Source organism: Folsomia candida, unplaced genomic scaffold (assembly GCF_002217175.1).
Source record: "Folsomia candida strain VU population unplaced genomic scaffold, ASM221717v1 Fcan01_Sc020, whole genome shotgun sequence".
NCBI classification, from domain to species: Eukaryota; Metazoa; Arthropoda; class Collembola; order Entomobryomorpha; family Isotomidae; genus Folsomia; species Folsomia candida.
The window spans coordinates 321,831-337,329 of NW_019091212.1; the positions used below are offsets into that span (position 1 = coordinate 321,831).

The window sequence follows — 15,499 nt, forward strand, 5'->3', positions numbered from 1 at the left end:
TAGTACTAACTGGCGATAGGAACGAAATTCTGATTCATAACCAAATTTCAGAGATTGTGGATTGTGGACGCACACATACATATTTCTCCCAGACGTGGACAAACTTCTCAATTTGCATTGAATAATTATTGAATGATCAATAAGCATCATTCGTCTTATTGCTTGTCCCATGATTTCCTTGCGTCTGACTATACGAGATTCGGTCAAAGACTTATCTTTTTGTGGAGATAAGCGAAGCCATCTCTCATTCTGACGGAGACGGAGACCAGCAAGCTCCTCGTCAAAAAAGTGTTCCTTAAATTTCACAAATTCGAAATATTTCCACCGAGTTTGCATTGAGAAAGAGAGCAGAATGACGCAAGTGAAGAAAGCTGGAAAAGTTGAACCACGGTTGAAAATTGTAGAGGAGCATAAAACGCAGGATTTGACGAGTGAATGATTTTTTACTTCTGGACACACCCCCTCGCCCAAATTTTAAGAACCAGTCACAGGTAAGATTGCATTATTATTAATTTTCATCGCAGTTGGAGAGGATGGAGGTCAACCACACGCACCAAACGTTGCTCGGAGGACAGAAAGCTCTCGTCCCCACGACAGATAAAGTACACACAGGAGAAAGTTTTCAGAAAAACGGACGACTTCCTCCTCAGCAGATTCACTCCGTTAAACCACAGCTGAAAGAAGTTTGCTAACAATTTTCGTTATCATTTTAATCACGAACATTTTTATTTACTAAAGTCATTGTGTTTTATGTAAAACTCTACTCGCTCATATTTTTTCATGTGCCAATATAAATGCGACTCTGTATAAGGGCAAATATCGCTAAGACCTCACCAAGAGATGTACGCATTTTTATTACTAATTTAATTTAATCTCTTTAGAGAGTCACGGATTAATCTGACTAAATTTAATTATATTTTTGGTAAGAATGCATCCAAACTATTCGAACACGTAGATACAATTCATGCAAAATCCATGAGCACAAATTCATGGAACTAAAACCACAATGCAATTGAACAAAGTCCAAAGTGGGGGCGCCGGGTGGACGGACTGAGAACCAATCGAGAGCACGTTTCCACATTTCCACGTTTCCACAATGCACGAAAAAATACTGAAAAATCCAACAAGAAATGATTAAGCACGAGATAACCAATTAAATAACTATCCAAATAAATACATATTGAAGACTATTTTATATTTTACGTTACACCGTAAAATTTACTAAAGTTAAAAACTCGCAGTTATTAACTCCAAAAGTTCTGCAAGTTTGGTTTAGGTAAATAGAAATTTATCAGCATTATTAAATATTTTTTTAATTAAGAATGAGGTGTTGTGTTAATTTCATGTTATTATTAGTTATAGGAACAGAAGGTGAGGACAAATATGGCGAAAGTTGTGGATTTGACTAGTAAAAATCGGCACCCCATGACGTTGCGGTCAGCTTCTTCACGAGAGGGTAAGAGTTTTCAAAATTTTAGTAAATGCTGCAATCTATATTTTTGTCGTAAAAATTAGAGCTTTCTTTATTATTAACGAGAGATATTCATTTTTGTATTCACTCCATTAAATTCCAGACTCGAAAGAAGTGCCTGTTGACCTCAACACTGCCATGTCTAAAGCCCTGCAGAATCCTTTGGTTAGTTAACTGCTTTTCAAATATCTAATAATTCATTGGCCCGCTTAATCCAATTTTGAATTTGCACCAGGTACTCGACCTTATCTTCTCCAATCTCGGCCTCCCCGACCTGAAAACTTCTCGTCTAGTGTGTCCTGAGTGGGCCGACGTCGGCACCACTTTCTTAGGAAGAAGGGCTCTTCTCCATCTCAACAAGCTTTTTTCCTATGAGGGGTCCGAACCAGCCAAGATGACCCCTGTTAACGACAAGCTGATGAGGCGCCTCCTCATCTCCGACAAGTTCGACTCGTCAATTCCGACAAATAAGAAGGCTGACGTCATTACAAGAGCTCTCGCCCAAGTAGATGGTGTGTCCGAACTAACTAGAGAAATTACATTCCTAGTCGGCCAAAAGGAATTAGTCCTCGCTTTCCTTAAAGGAATAAGGATGTTGGGGTCCACAAACATCCAACACGTTGCAATCATCAGGGCCTGGAAAGCCGATAGCGTCGACTCAATTCCACCACAAGCTATCCAACTGCTCCCCCCTCAACCTAACTTGACCTCGCTCAAGTTCCAGATTCATTCTGACTTTCAATATGACCGCACCACCGGCTGCAAAGAATTTCAACCCCTTCTGCAAATCTGGCTCAATTCTGCGCCCAATTTGACCAGTTTGGACGTCGCGACGTCTTTCTATCCAAACTTGGAGGCCTGCACAAGTCTTATAGTGCTGAAATTTAAATTCCTTAAGTGTTGCGATGAGCATTACCGTCACCTCAATGTGACCAAGATGCTGACACAAGTTAAGGATTCCTTAATCGAGCTGGAATTGTGCCATTATGTGACTGACTATGTTTCCTTGCAGCAGGTAAAGATTTAATATGAGCATTTTACCATGGGCGTACTCACGACAACGTCTTCTCAGCGTCGCAAGAAAGCAACTCATGTGAAATTTACCAAGCTCAAAAAATGTACGTTGTGAGGGGCTTCTCTACAAGATACGATTTTGCAAATCTATAGATTTGCGAAATCATAGCTGCAAACTGATGTGCTATCCTGTTTATCTTTAGTTTTCAAGGATTTCTATCATTTCTATCGTTTTTGATGTAGGTGATGAGTTTCGTAAGTAATTTTTTAATAGAATAAAACAACAGGTCCAAAGTAATGCTGCTGTAAAGGAAGCTGTGTAAAGTTTTGACAAATTTCGCAACATTTGCGAGATGGGAAGGTTGTCGTGAGTCGGCCCAATACTCGACGTCGCTGATCAGTACTAAATATATTTTGTATGCATCGCAGATCCAACCTGCTGAGGAGGTTCCCGTGATGTCGAGACTTACCTCGCTCACCATCCATGCCGAAAAGGTTTACGAAATTCACGACTTTTACAATGAGAAGCGCTTTCCAAAATTAAGATCCATCTCTCTCCGAACCGGATTCCAGCCGTCATCGTTGTTAAAGCATCTAAATTTGTGGATCCCACACAGAGGAGTGAAATCTGTCACGTTGATCCTGGATTACTACTCTTGGGAGGTGCAAGAATTCGGGGGGAAAATGATCAATTTGTTTCCCTCTGTTAAGGAATTCGATTTGAGGATGGGTCTGACATGTTTTGCTTTCCCTTTGCACCTACCGGAGATGTTTCTTGAGGGCGAACCAGTTTGGAGGTCTACCGCCATCCAGAGGTTTATGGAACCGTTCCAAATGTGGGATTTGAAGCGGGTCAACGTTTCTTTGAGATTGCCGGAATCCGCCTTGTTGATTAATGCCCTCCAAGCTATCTCCGTTTTGAAAGGTAGGAGTTAAGTTAAAATCATAAATAATTATTTTCCATTCTACTAATTAATTATATTAATAATGGGTCGTAATAATTTCAGGAGTTAAAAGAGTCCAGTTCTTCTTCCGTTGCATCTACAACACGAGGGTTAATTTTTCTGCCAGTCTTGTGCAAGATGTCATCTTGCACAGTGGAGCATTCAAAAGCGTAGAAATTACGATACATGAGATGGTAATTCGCTCAATAAAATAATTTACAAGCACAAATTTTTCCATATTCAATTTTCTAATAATTCAGGCACCGGAAATCGTAGAACAACTACAACTCATCGTTGAAGCCAGTGGTGCGCCCATCCGTTTTATCGGAAGGAGTGAATGAGAATTAAATGGGATATATTAGTACATAATAATTACTGCCTAATTTAATGAGCCTAATGAGCTTCTGATTTATAAAATAACTTATAGTAGTACCATACTTAGATTATTAAGTTGTAAGCATGAATTAATAATACTCTAAACTATATAAAGCAGGCGAGTGTATCGCTGCTGGCTGGGTCGGTGGCTTAGCTGAGAAGTTAGCCTCTCCTTTTCTCTCCACTCTGCAGAGAGAACAGGAGAGGCTAACTTCACTAATGTTGGGGTAACGGGCTTATCGACGGGCCTATTTTGCACGTCGATTGAACGGCTTCTACAGTAGTACAACATTAATACAAAAAAACCTAGTTGTTTGTACCGTTTTTACCACGACGATTTATTATTCGATTCTACTAGTTAGATTAGATTAGATGCTTTAAAAAATATATAATGCTATTTGTGTCAGTGTTAACCAAGGTGTGTAACGAATTGATCTCTGTTGCCAGGTAAATAAAGTCTTAACAACAACAACGATTAATTGTTATTTAATAAAGTCATTATGGTTGACTCTGCTCGCTTTACTTTCATATTTCTCTGTGTGCCAGCATAAATACAATGCTTGAACGGTGACGACTTTTGCATCATGACGAGGAGAAAGGTAAATTTGTGCATGACATTAAAATTGTTCAGGGCTCATATTACAGGTTGCATATCCAAACGGACCAAGGTGCATAAATAATTTGCATATTATTATGATTCGCAGATATCAATAACTTATGACGGTCGTTCTAAAAATAAGGGAAATAAAGAAATCGTCACAAATGAGGAAGGAATATTATTGACTTTTATTATTTTTCTTAAACATGAGACGAGTATTATTAAATCTTAACCATTAAATTGTATGTATTTGATTGAAAGTACATTGTAAATTAATTTAAATAGCAGGGTGAGAAGAAGGGTCAGCTTATGGAGTACAGGGTTATCAAGTATTAGATCAATATGGAACACACCGTCAGTCCACCATAAGTAAAACTTTGCTCTGGTCGACCAACGACTGGACTGACTAGTGTGTAATCATCACTTATCACCATTACTTTATAAATAGCTATGTATGCATTACATATCTTGAGGATATTGTTAAAGCCACGAGCTTCGTAACCGTGCAAATTTTTAGGATTACTTTTTTCTTTACAAAGTTTACACGGTTACAAAACTTGGCATGAATTGGGTCATAAAATTCTTAAAGGAGAACAAGTTTTGACTTTTATTTATTGTTTGGGTCGTTCCTTCCGGTCATTTAGCTCGCTTTTTTAATCCGCAAATCCTTCAAAGGACATTCCCAACTCTTCCAGAAGCATGCCCATCGGCGTCTGTTTCAAGTGCAGCTTCTCCTTCAGGTTGGACAACTTGTTCTTTGTGTCTCGTAGGCGAAGAGATGCATGGATGAAGACAACTGAAAAGGAGAGTACATTTCTTCATAAATTTGACTGATATATGGAAATTTAAATTTAAAAAAACGTGGAAATTTATAATTTCTTAATCAAACTTGCCAAAATTCGATAATACTTACCCACAATTGGCAACAGGATTCCAAAGGAAAATACGAGCACGGACGAGATCAAGGACGTGACCATGTATCCCAATCCGCACACTCCGACCAATGTCACGACGGGGTGATTCTTCTTGAAGTCGGTGATAATCGCTTGGTTTTTGAGAACGTAGTTGCAACCAAGATAAGCTCCGGCGAAGGCTAGAATTCCCACGAGCATGTCGGCCGGGTGCATCACTCTAAAATATACAGTTAGCATATTTATTTTTTATAAATTCCGTCCTATGTCATGGGGGAAAGAAGTATTAATCTGTTGGATTTAGGGGAAAGGAACCCCATGATTAAATTAACTTTAATTGATCGAGACGTCATAAAAAATGAGAGGTTCGGTTTAATCTCCAGATTTGAACGTTATTAACGAGTTCATTCTGTATATAGATTAATCATTTTTTAAGTCTTGCTCACCCCACAATGAGAAAAATGATGGTAGCAGCAAGCAAATAATTTGTCTGGTAATAGATGAGATTTTCTTGGACACGTTTATTCCATCTGTCCAAATCCCCCACGGTCGGGACCTGGAATCTGGCACTCGTCAAGAGAAAGTCATCCAACGATCGGAGCGGTTCCAGCGACATTTTGCTCGTCATTTTCAATTTCCAACTTCAATAATTTCACCAAATCAAAATTGTCTTTATCAATTCCTTAAAAATATAAAAAAAATCGGATATTTTAGTTATTTGTACCCAAAACTTATTGAACCATAAAATGAAATGAGATGAAATACAAACCTCTTTACTATCCTGTCTTTCAATGTGGGTGTTTTTTACTCAAACTGTTTACGTCTTTTACTTACTTTTACGTTAATCGTGTTTATTTTGGACACTGACACATCGTTGTCAACCTGGTTGGGGGTAAATATTAGGCTGCAGTGTTTTTCGTCAACACAAAATTCATCGTCATCATGGATGAGATCCGTGTCATCGAGACGAGGACGAGGGCACGGCAAATCTCATCCTGACAAAATACTTACTCGAGTACTTTTTGTAGGTAGTAGATTTAGATGGAAAATTTCCATTGGAAATTTATTCTCAAATTTTTATAACAATTAAATAGTCAGTTTTGTCAGTAAGCAAACTACGGAGTTCAGAGAAAAATGCAGCTTGTTCGAAATTTTCGGTGAGTTTGGTGCTGATTTGCGTGTTTAAAAATTGGCTAAACTTCAGTTATTTTGATCTATTTCATTTTTCTCTCGTAGGTTGGGATCTTATCATGATGTCGGCCTTATCGGGTCCATATCCCACCGCAAGTTTAGTTGCGCGAGACATTCCCTATCCCAGAAACGGATCGAGGCAGTCATAATCGGGTAAGAAACTTGGATAAAGTGTTGATTTAGGGATAAATTGCTTATCAAGCGTATCCTCCAGTCCACCAGGTTCAGGAAAGGGGACGATTTCATCTCGAATTGTGAAAGATTTCCAATTGGATCATCTCTCCAGTGGGGACATACTCAGGTCGCACATACAAAAGAAGACCGGTTGGTAGATCAATATCAAGAATCGATTAATAACATAAGTCACCTTTTGGTTAGTTTAAATGTTTGATGAATTAATTAATTATTCTAGATTTTGGCAACAAAATCGCCCCCATAGTCACTTCTGGTCAGTTGGTCCCGTTCGAATTGTTAGCTCCGCTGATGGAACATGAGACAAAATCGAGTAAATCACCTTCCGGCTGGTTGCTTGATGGTAATAGACATTTTTTTAATTTTGCATAACACCGAACTAACTAATTATTGTGATTATTCAGGTTATCCTCGCAGGTGAGAGAAGGCAGACGACATATATTTCACGCCTAGCTTTGTAATAACTTTGTCAATAGGTTTACTAAAAATCTGTAACGCAACCTCACCCCATAAACAGAATATATTTTATTCAGCTCTGTTTATTTCTTAATTTGTAAACTTCATTCCCCAAAACTTGCATAGTTTAAAAATTAGCGTAAACACTCGTAACGGGTAATTTGTACAGTAAAAAAGAGTATCTTCTTCCACTTTACAGTTTACAACAAACCGAACGACTGCATAAAACATCAGCCCCAAACGTAACGATTTATCTTAACGTCCCCTTCGCCACGATAATCGACCGTATCAAGTCCCGATGGGTGCACATTGCAAGCGGTAGGGTGTACAACTTGGATTTTAATCCTCCTAAAGTCCCGGTAATTTAGTTTGTTAGTTTCCTCTGAATTTGCTTGATTACTCATTAAATTCGTTCCCCTTCCAGTTTAAGGACGACGTGACCAACGAACCTCTCGACCAGAGAGACGACGATAAACCAGAATCTGTCAGGAAACGATTAGAAGTTTACCAATCGATGGTAGACCCTGTCCTAAAATTTTACCGGGACAAGAAATTGCTCATCGAATTCTCTGGAACAGAGTCAAACGTCATTTGGCCCGAAGTGAAAAAGTTTTTAGCCCAGTTTCAAAAAGTTTAAGAACGCTTCATTCATTCATGACTCGATGACATGGTGCTGTCTAGTTTTATTTATTTCCTGGAAATATTGAGCTTGCCATTTAATTATGTGTGAACAATTTATTACATTCCCTGACAAATTGTGAAGGCCTAATTTAATATTTTGTGATGCTCGGAACTGTATTTAATTAATATTTGTGCCAGGTAAATTTAGGATTTAGTTAGAATTCTTTAAATTGACATTGTTAATGATTTAAGTATGAAATTTATCCTTGAATTATTGATATTGACTTGAAAATACCGTGTGCTCTCTGTCTCTCTCTTTGGACCTTGCCACGACAATAAATATTCTTAAATGGAGACTAACTTTACATGTTTGGAAGCAGAATACTTTTTGCACATATTTGTTCCCAATGAATTAAATTACATTGTTAGTCATGAAAAATTACACATTTGTGTGTACCCCTTGAATTTCTGCGTCATTTTATTACATTTATTACCTTGATGGAATATGTAAAGTGGGAATTTACAAACTACATGAAAAAATTATCCAAACATTACGAATTTTGTTTTCATGTTAAACTTACAATTAGTGATTTATAATATTTACAGCTAAAATTAATTTTATTTTCTTGCCAAATGATGGGATGTTTTTCATGCTACTAATCCTAGCATTTATAAACTTGCTAAATGCCTATATACATAAAAATGTAAAGCAAAAGAATTTTGCTGATTAAATTTTCAAAAAATGGTAAGTGACTTATTTATTTTGCGTATAATTTATGTTGTTGTTGGATGATGGTAGGCCTTGTTGAGGGTCATCATAGTTGGGAGAGAAGGACCCCTAGACCTACAGATCCTTGATTGAAAGCAGACAAATATTGAGATTTGAGACCGTCGAAACGAGGAGATAAAAGAAAATGTATAATTATGTGCTTTACCGTAGAGAAATCCAGGCCTTGCAAACTGTAAAATAATTAAAGTATGCGTTTATAAATAGGTATACAACAATTGAGACATACAGCTTATCATCAAAAAAAGTAAATAGCGGGTTTAATTACCCGAGTAGAAATCACTCTGTCATCTGTCGAATTTTGCAGTATTGACAAAAGCTCGGTGCGTATTATATATTGCATTTTTTTTTACATAATCCTGGAGAAAATTGCTATTCTTTTATTCTGCAGAACCGTTGGTGCATAATTCTAGTTTATAATTTTCTACACAAATCGTTACGACAAACTTTTTCTGGAGAAAATTGGGCCAAATTCCTACAGAAAAGCCGTTCAAATTTGTCCTCGGGACTAGACATGATTCAAGTCCGCACTAATTTCTAATTTAGCGACACATTTTACGTATATAAGATTAAACCAAGACTGAATAGATACATGCAAAGATAACTTTCTCTAAGATAACTATTCGACATCTAATAAAAATACGTCTCACTACGTTGGGCATGCGAAACAATTATTGAAATCGACGCAATGTCATTGAATAAAAACTTACAGATCATTTGTGTCAACGATGAGGGCTATGCTTGCCCTGCCCTGCGGAAGTGTAGACAAGAACAAGAAGTAACGTTGCGCCACGTGGTAAAAAATGGTAAAAAATGCTTACACCGATGTCGCTGGAAACACGACCTTGTGCTGCGTTTCTCCTGTCAAAATTAAATTAGTTTCAGGAATTTAAAAATATTAAATCGATTGCTAATTATACAATGCACAACTTATCCCTTCAGGTTTGTTTCTCCTTAACGCAATGGAATATTTTGCTACATTTCCCAATTTTATAATCGTGCATACCCAAGAAGGTCCCTCGTGATATCGCCGAATTTGTCGACCTTGATCCGATCAGCTTCCCCCTGGGTTACATATCCCCCGGCTTTCTACGGACAAAATTGACACGCTGGACTAAAGTTTCTTACCAAAATATGTATACATTTGCATAAATAGACTTACAAGCGAATCAATAATGCTCTGTTTACCAGCTCGCCCACTGTCATGAAATAGGTAAAGTTAGGCTATAAATGTTAACCCAATGGAATATTTCGGCGTGTTATTGCAGAGGGCGGACATGCATTTATGTTCAATTTTTCCTTTGATACCGATCAACGGTCAAACTTTGTGTCTTTCCTGACACTCTTATAGAGCACACAAATTTCAAAATATTCTTACATATTGTCAGCCACTTGTAGGTTTTCAGACATTTCAATATTTAAGCTATTTTTTGAAAAATATGTAAATGTTTTAAATATTTTTCAAAAATACATACTTTGTACATATTTCTACGGTGTGAGACGAATTTTCATTTGCGCAAAGGAATTGGGTCACAAAAAAATCTTGGCCATTAAATATATTCAAAATACAATCTAAAAAAATTATTTTATCGTTTTTTTCGTAAATATTAAGTACGTATTTCAGCTATTTTTCGTAAATCTATATCCGCCCTCTGGTTTTTATAATTGTTCATACCCAAATTCAATCGGGTCGATGATACGACTAGGACTAGCATGTGGCAGCATGAACCCAGCTTCTATTAAGTTTCTCAGTTCGTCCTGCCAAGGAGACAAAATTGACACGTTGGACAAGCATTTCTTATCGAAATTATGTAATAAATTATACGCTTATAGCGGCATCACGAGCTCCACTTCGTCCCCTGTTAAATAAGTAAAGTTACGCTATAAATGTTAACCCTATCGAATATTTGGAGGTTTCTTTAATTTTATAATTGTGCATACACTAGCTGATTATCATTATGCATAACCAAAATGCCCTTCGACTCCTCAGCGGCAGCTAATACGGCCTTCACGCGCTCTTCATCCCTATTTTTCCTGTATGTAAATATTTGAAAACTTGTAACATAAAAACGGTGTGACAATTACAAAGCCAATTTTTTAAATCTCAAATGCATTACTAATTAGTCTTTCAATCATTCATGTAACTTTTTTTGGCTTACAATTGGGGCACAAACCATATTCAACCCAGATTATTTTTGGGCCATATTAGTTTGAAAGACAAACTCTTTAGAAGCAACATTTAGTGCGACACTTGCGCAGATGCGGAAAAATTCAGAGCGTTATGGACGCCAGAAGTTGGCGAAAGCGCTCGGTTTACAAGAGGAACCGAGCGTTTTTGCGAACTTGTAACGCGTACATGTGACATGAGGCGATGCAGCGGGAAAATTAGTGAGTCATGTTAACGTAGGACTAAACGGCTTATCGTCAAAATCAGCACATTTTTAATCATTTCTCGGCTCTGAGAATTTATTTTAAAATTCTGGACGACAAATTTGTGGAACAGGTCGTTGCCAATTGAAAAACATATAAACTCCACACTTTTCCAGTTTTTGAAGGAGATCTCAATTTTAAGAATTCTTCAGAAAAATTGGAACCCATCGAAACTGACTGAAAAAACTCACGACCATTCCGTTAATTTACTTACTGACTACAAATTGGTTGTCCAGAATTTTAAAATAAATTTCCAGAGTCGAGAAATGATTAAAAATGTGCTAATTTTGACGATTTTGGCGACGAGTCATGGAGTCCTACGTTAATAAAAGGTGACAAAAATTCAGATTTACTTATGAGTTAAAAGAACTTACTTCATTTGATCCATTGTCTGTCCAGCACGACTTTTCACCTTATCAGAAACAGCATTTTTATACTCACCACTTCGTATTTGGTCAAGTTTTTCAACTTTTTTGCTCTGAATACATACATACAAAACGAAATCAAAAGAGGGGAAATTGAGACATCTATCGTAAAGTGAGACTAAACCACTTACCAAAGTGGGGGTGGCATACGTAGCAAGTTTTCCATTATTTAATCTACGATAACCAAAAAATCTTTCAAATATCTCAGTAAAAAGTCGATCGATAAATTTTAAGCTTACTCAGATTCCTGGTAACCTCCAGTCTTTGCAAATGTCTCAAATTGGTCGACAGCCTGCAATTTAATCAAGACAAATAACTTACATGGTGTCGAATTTGCATGATTTTTTTCTTCCATAACTTACCCCAAGTTGAAGTTTATGTAAACAGTCAGCACTGCATGAAATTGAGTAAAAGTTATAAAAAATCAAGTGAAACGTGAGTAAAAATCTGGAAATATTTTCTATAAATCTTATCATAGCAGTGAAAAAATTACATGGTTTTGTAAACAGCAGTCTCACTGGAGTGGTCGGTCACGTATGGAGATTTTAGATAAGGGCTGTCGTAATGATAATCGTTGAAAGGTTGTTGATTGTGGAAAAATTCGGGAAGTTGAGACAAGTAATTTGTCGGGTACAAGTCCTTCGGCAGGATTGAGGGGGCAGATTGAGACGCATAATTCTGGCTGAAATCCACTCCTTTTGGGGAAGATGAGACGGCCAAATACGACAACCACTCTGGATACGAGAGAACAGTTTCCTATTGAAGAAATACACAATTATTATCAGAAATTCCTGCATTTTTCTACACAAAAAGTGTCACGTTTAATGTTGTGCTTCACGTTACGTTTCTAAAATGATGGGAAGATTTTCAGAAATTTTTAACATGTTAGGAAATATACAAAGAAAGTGAAGTAGATATCTACGAGAAAAATTATTGCTATTTTTCTGTATAGTTTAAACTAATTGTAAAAAATGATGGGAAAATTTCCAGAAATCGTAAAAAAATATAAGGAAATGTACAACTGATTTAGAAACTTACGAGAAAAATTATTTCTATTTTTCTGTACAGTTTTAACTAACTATAAAACATTTTAACTAACAAAGCTTAAAAAAGTTGTAATTTGAATTTTTACCCCAATTTTTCACCATTTCTTGTTTCACTTACCCGTGGATTTCTGGGGACAAAGTGTTCACTTCTTCTGCCGTGATGAACAACAGCAGCCTGACACGCCGACAGTCCAAGCAGGGCCGTTACACCCACCACCATTAAACCGAACCACGTCATATCACCACTCAGAAACAAAACTGGACAAAATCTCAAGTTAGAATTAATCAAAGTTTAAAGATTGGACTTTGCAGTGCAGAAGTGAAATGAGATCACGGTGCCGAAATGCCTCCCATTTTATTGACTTTTTTCCTCCTAAAAGAAGTACCTCGTAAACGTCATCATGTTTTAGTCCAAGATGGTATATCAATAATGCCTAAAAAATTGTTGGCCAAGTAAAAACAGACCTTGACAACGACTCTCCCAGTGTTTCGGGTGTAAGTGACCACTTGTAAGAAATAACGGCAAGAAAGTGGTTCCTTGCAATTATTTTGACCTGCAAGAAATGCAAAGCGCAAGAAACTACGCCCCCAACGCTTCATACGGCGGGTGTCTAGATGCAGAGGCTAAGCTAGCCAGGCCCGGCCCTGGGCATAAAAAAATTCCGATCAGAGCTCCACGCCGCCAATTTTCGCTAGTGGGCCAAAGACGCCGACCAGATTTTTGGTGCGGCCACCACCGGGAAAAATCGTTGGCGCGGCCCCGGCGCAAATTTCTCGGCACGCTGCCGGGGAAAATTTATTTCATATAAACGATGCGGATTGGATTTGTACCCTCGATTTCGATGGTTTGTGTGAATTTTACTCTCGAGTCGAAGTAAAATATATCATTAAATATTTTTAAAGCAACGCCATCTTGATTAGATCAAATGATAATAGTACTTTCTAAATAATAATAAATAATAAATGGCAATAGATAATTTTACTGCACAGAACAGCGATTTCGTTTCGTTTAGAAATTATCCTCTGATGAGATGAAATTATGCGTTCGTCCTTAAATTGTGCCGAGACAAATTACGCAGACAAATGTCAAAAATGCTAAAATTTGAAGTTTGACGGTTTACGTATTTATTTGTGGTTGAGAGCAAGAATATTTTTCGCTGTGGCGTATCCTAATCAAAACAATTTTGGTGTATACATTTGCTCAGCATACCGTCGCGAAGTAAAAATGTAGGGGTTGTATTCCTCGCAGATTTTAATCGGAACGATTTTATATTACATACCACATGAAAATCAGCAAATCCGTTAATTTTTTTTACAACCGAAGTTCACCGTGCAGAGTAATTTTTAAATCATTCAAACCTCCAGACAAATTTTCGGCTTTCCTAAATTCTTTTCGAAGCTTGATGAGATTAAAAAGACAGTTTCGTACAAACCTCAAATTGCATACCTGATGGTCGAAGGAATTTATATGTTGCACTTTGTTTGGGAATTGAAAATAAGGCTAATCCTCAGTCTTGGGATGTTTCTAAACTCAGAAACATGTAAAAACAAAAAACAATTTTGAAAGTGCATATCGAAAAAATTTAGCCTGGAAATTTCTACTTAGCTTGAAAAATTCAACTTCGTAATTTTTGAAGTTGCTCCAACATTCGAAAATCCGAATGGTTTTGGTGGAGAAATGTTTTTAAAATTCTGTGACGCAGCACAACTCTCCCATTGTCACCAGTTAAAAATATGGGGCTGCTTATCAGAGCTCCACGCCGTTGAAAAATCCTCGGCGGCGGCGTGCGTTGTGAAAACCGTCGGCTGCGGCGGCGCGCCGTGTGGAACCCAGCTGCGGCGCGCTACGGCGAGCCGCTATTTTTGCATCTGTTTATCAGTCAGTAATCATAACTGACCTCTTTATTTAGGTTTCTATGACATAGTAATGTATTTCGCGTACTAATTTTAATTAATTTAACGAAAAAATAAGCCGATCCATTTTTTTAATTTGTGTTAATTCGAGTTTCCTGCTTTACAGAATTTCAAATATATTTCTCAACTAAACCCATTGGCCTTAATAGCCATGTAACTGCGGAACTTCAAAAATTTAAAGGTTTGGTTAATTTTTCATAAAATGGAATTTTTGAAATTTTTCCAGCTTTAAAAAAGCGCATGACTTAAATGTAAGATTAATGTAAGAAATGTAAATGTAAACAAAATACCTAGGTATAAGATTCTCAAAGAATCAGTATTTTCGAAGCGTGAGGTATTTATGTACTCAATTTGTATATACCTAAAATATCAGAATTTAAATATACATATACGTTATATACCGATTCTTTAAGTGGCATCAAAATTTGAACTGCTCGAAAACATCTCTAATTAAGAATGCGTATTGGAAAAAAACTATTCATTTTCTCAATGTCAATCACAATTGAAACCGTTAAAACCAAAATTTCGACCTCTTTGATCGTTTTAACTTGTTTTAATTGTATGGAATATCTTTTTCTCGGCGGGGCGCCGGCACTTATGCGGCGGCGGCGCGCCGGCGAAAAATCGGCGGCGTGGAGCTCAATTGCTTATTGTGGTCATTGAACAAATTAAAAATGATCCGTTCAATATTTGAGTAACGGCTTGATATTTCATATCGAAAAGTTAATAAATATATTTGTTACAATCATTGACTGAGAATTAAGAGTAAAAATTTCGGCTGCGGCCGATATTTCACCGACGTGGAGCTCTGATTCCGATTCACGTACTGTACATGCACTTTAACAAGCGTCAAGAATAATAAATAAACACGACAATTGCTAAATAAGTAAGAATGCCAAAATTGAGAAGTGGGCTGTTTCCCGAAAACTTCGTTGTTCGTGGAACTTGTAACCTAACAGGAATTCGCTAAAACTAGATGTGGCCAAGCTATTAAAACAAATTATAATTTTTTTATGCAAATTTTTAAGTAAGCCCGAATGGCCCGGCCCCTTCGGGGCCCGGCCCTGGGGAAAGTACCCATCCCGCAGCTACTCACTTAGGCTCTGTCTAGATGGCCCATGTTT

At 37.2% G+C, this 15,499-nt stretch overlaps 4 protein-coding genes across 7 annotated transcripts; 2 read left to right on the forward strand and 2 right to left on the reverse strand.

Annotated features, from left to right (window-relative positions):
* Positions 1–165: 165 nt before the first annotated feature.
* Positions 166–4,279, forward strand: LOC110858178. Of its 4 annotated transcripts, none has more exons than XR_004836734.1 (8): positions 166–1,276; positions 1,357–1,456; positions 1,575–1,636; positions 1,707–2,486; positions 2,915–3,410; positions 3,493–3,623; positions 3,690–3,882; positions 4,039–4,279. XR_004836734.1 is itself a non-coding variant. In XM_035858511.1 (8 exons), the coding sequence occupies exons 3-8, from the start codon at positions 1,384–1,386 to the stop codon at positions 3,768–3,770; spliced, it is 1,623 nt and encodes a 540-aa protein (XP_035714404.1). In that variant the 5' UTR covers positions 166–842; positions 928–1,276; positions 1,357–1,383; the 3' UTR covers positions 3,771–4,279. The 4 variants fall into 4 exon arrangements, 3 of the variants coding, with proteins under 3 accessions (XP_035714404.1, XP_021962554.2, XP_035714405.1); XM_035858511.1 differs by having other exon boundaries at positions 166–842; positions 928–1,276; positions 3,690–4,279; XM_022106862.2 differs by having other exon boundaries at positions 3,690–4,279.
* A 288-nt stretch (positions 4,280–4,567) lies between these two features.
* LOC110857976 (PRA1 family protein 3) lies at positions 4,568–6,228 on the reverse strand. Its single transcript, XM_022106591.2, has 4 exons — positions 6,083–6,228; positions 5,760–5,995; positions 5,316–5,533; positions 4,568–5,198 (listed from the first exon to the last, which is right to left on the reverse strand). The coding sequence occupies exons 2-4, from the start codon at positions 5,939–5,941 to the stop codon at positions 5,056–5,058; spliced, it is 543 nt and encodes a 180-aa protein (XP_021962283.1). The 5' UTR covers positions 5,942–5,995; positions 6,083–6,228; the 3' UTR covers positions 4,568–5,055.
* Positions 6,229–6,314: 86 nt separating this feature from the next.
* On the forward strand, positions 6,315–8,138 carry LOC110857975 (GTP:AMP phosphotransferase AK3, mitochondrial). The gene is made up of 7 exons (XM_022106590.2): positions 6,315–6,470; positions 6,550–6,657; positions 6,719–6,828; positions 6,917–7,039; positions 7,101–7,113; positions 7,352–7,511; positions 7,577–8,138. The coding sequence occupies exons 1-7, from the start codon at positions 6,448–6,450 to the stop codon at positions 7,787–7,789; spliced, it is 750 nt and encodes a 249-aa protein (XP_021962282.1). The 5' UTR covers positions 6,315–6,447; the 3' UTR covers positions 7,790–8,138.
* Positions 8,139–8,219: 81 nt separating this feature from the next.
* LOC110857974 lies at positions 8,220–12,800 on the reverse strand. Its single transcript, XM_022106589.2, has 15 exons — positions 12,580–12,800; positions 11,909–12,171; positions 11,778–11,808; positions 11,655–11,707; positions 11,547–11,589; positions 11,365–11,468; positions 10,502–10,594; positions 10,386–10,419; positions 10,236–10,318; positions 9,723–9,759; positions 9,567–9,649; positions 9,382–9,421; positions 9,271–9,311; positions 8,709–8,733; positions 8,220–8,626 (listed from the first exon to the last, which is right to left on the reverse strand). Exons 1-15 carry the CDS (start codon positions 12,697–12,699, stop codon positions 8,618–8,620), a joined length of 1,059 nt encoding a protein of 352 aa, XP_021962281.1. The 5' UTR covers positions 12,700–12,800; the 3' UTR covers positions 8,220–8,617.
* Between the last annotated feature and the right edge of the window lie 2,699 nt (positions 12,801–15,499).

Coding starts and splice junctions, on each gene's coding strand:
- LOC110858178 (XM_022106862.2), top strand. CDS start 1,384: ATGGCGAAAGTTGTGGATTTGACTAGTAAAAATCGGCACCCCATGACG. Junction 2,487..2,914: donor ACTATGTTTCCTTGCAGCAG/GTAAAGATTTAA, acceptor TATGCATCGCAG/ATCCAACCTGCTGAGGAGGT. Junction 3,624..3,689: donor AAATTACGATACATGAGATG/GTAATTCGCTCA, acceptor CTAATAATTCAG/GCACCGGAAATCGTAGAACA.
- LOC110857976 (XM_022106591.2), bottom strand. CDS start 5,941: ATGACGAGCAAAATGTCGCTGGAACCGCTCCGATCGTTGGATGACTTT. Junction 5,534..5,759: donor ATCATTTTTCTCATTGTGGG/GTGAGCAAGACT, acceptor TGTATATTTTAG/AGTGATGCACCCGGCCGACA. Junction 5,199..5,315: donor AATCCTGTTGCCAATTGTGG/GTAAGTATTATC, acceptor TCTCCTTTTCAG/TTGTCTTCATCCATGCATCT.
- LOC110857975 (XM_022106590.2), top strand. CDS start 6,448: ATGCAGCTTGTTCGAAATTTTCG. Junction 6,471..6,549: donor CAGCTTGTTCGAAATTTTCG/GTGAGTTTGGTG, acceptor TTTCTCTCGTAG/GTTGGGATCTTATCATGATG. Junction 7,512..7,576: donor TTAATCCTCCTAAAGTCCCG/GTAATTTAGTTT, acceptor TTCCCCTTCCAG/TTTAAGGACGACGTGACCAA.
- LOC110857974 (XM_022106589.2), bottom strand. CDS start 12,699: ATGACGTGGTTCGGTTTAATGGTGGTGGGTGTAACGGCCCTGCTTGGA. Junction 11,809..11,908: donor ACTGCTGTTTACAAAACCAT/GTAATTTTTTCA, acceptor AATTTCATGCAG/TGCTGACTGTTTACATAAAC. Junction 9,650..9,722: donor AGAGCATTATTGATTCGCTT/GTAAGTCTATTT, acceptor TTTTGTCCGTAG/AAAGCCGGGGGATATGTAAC.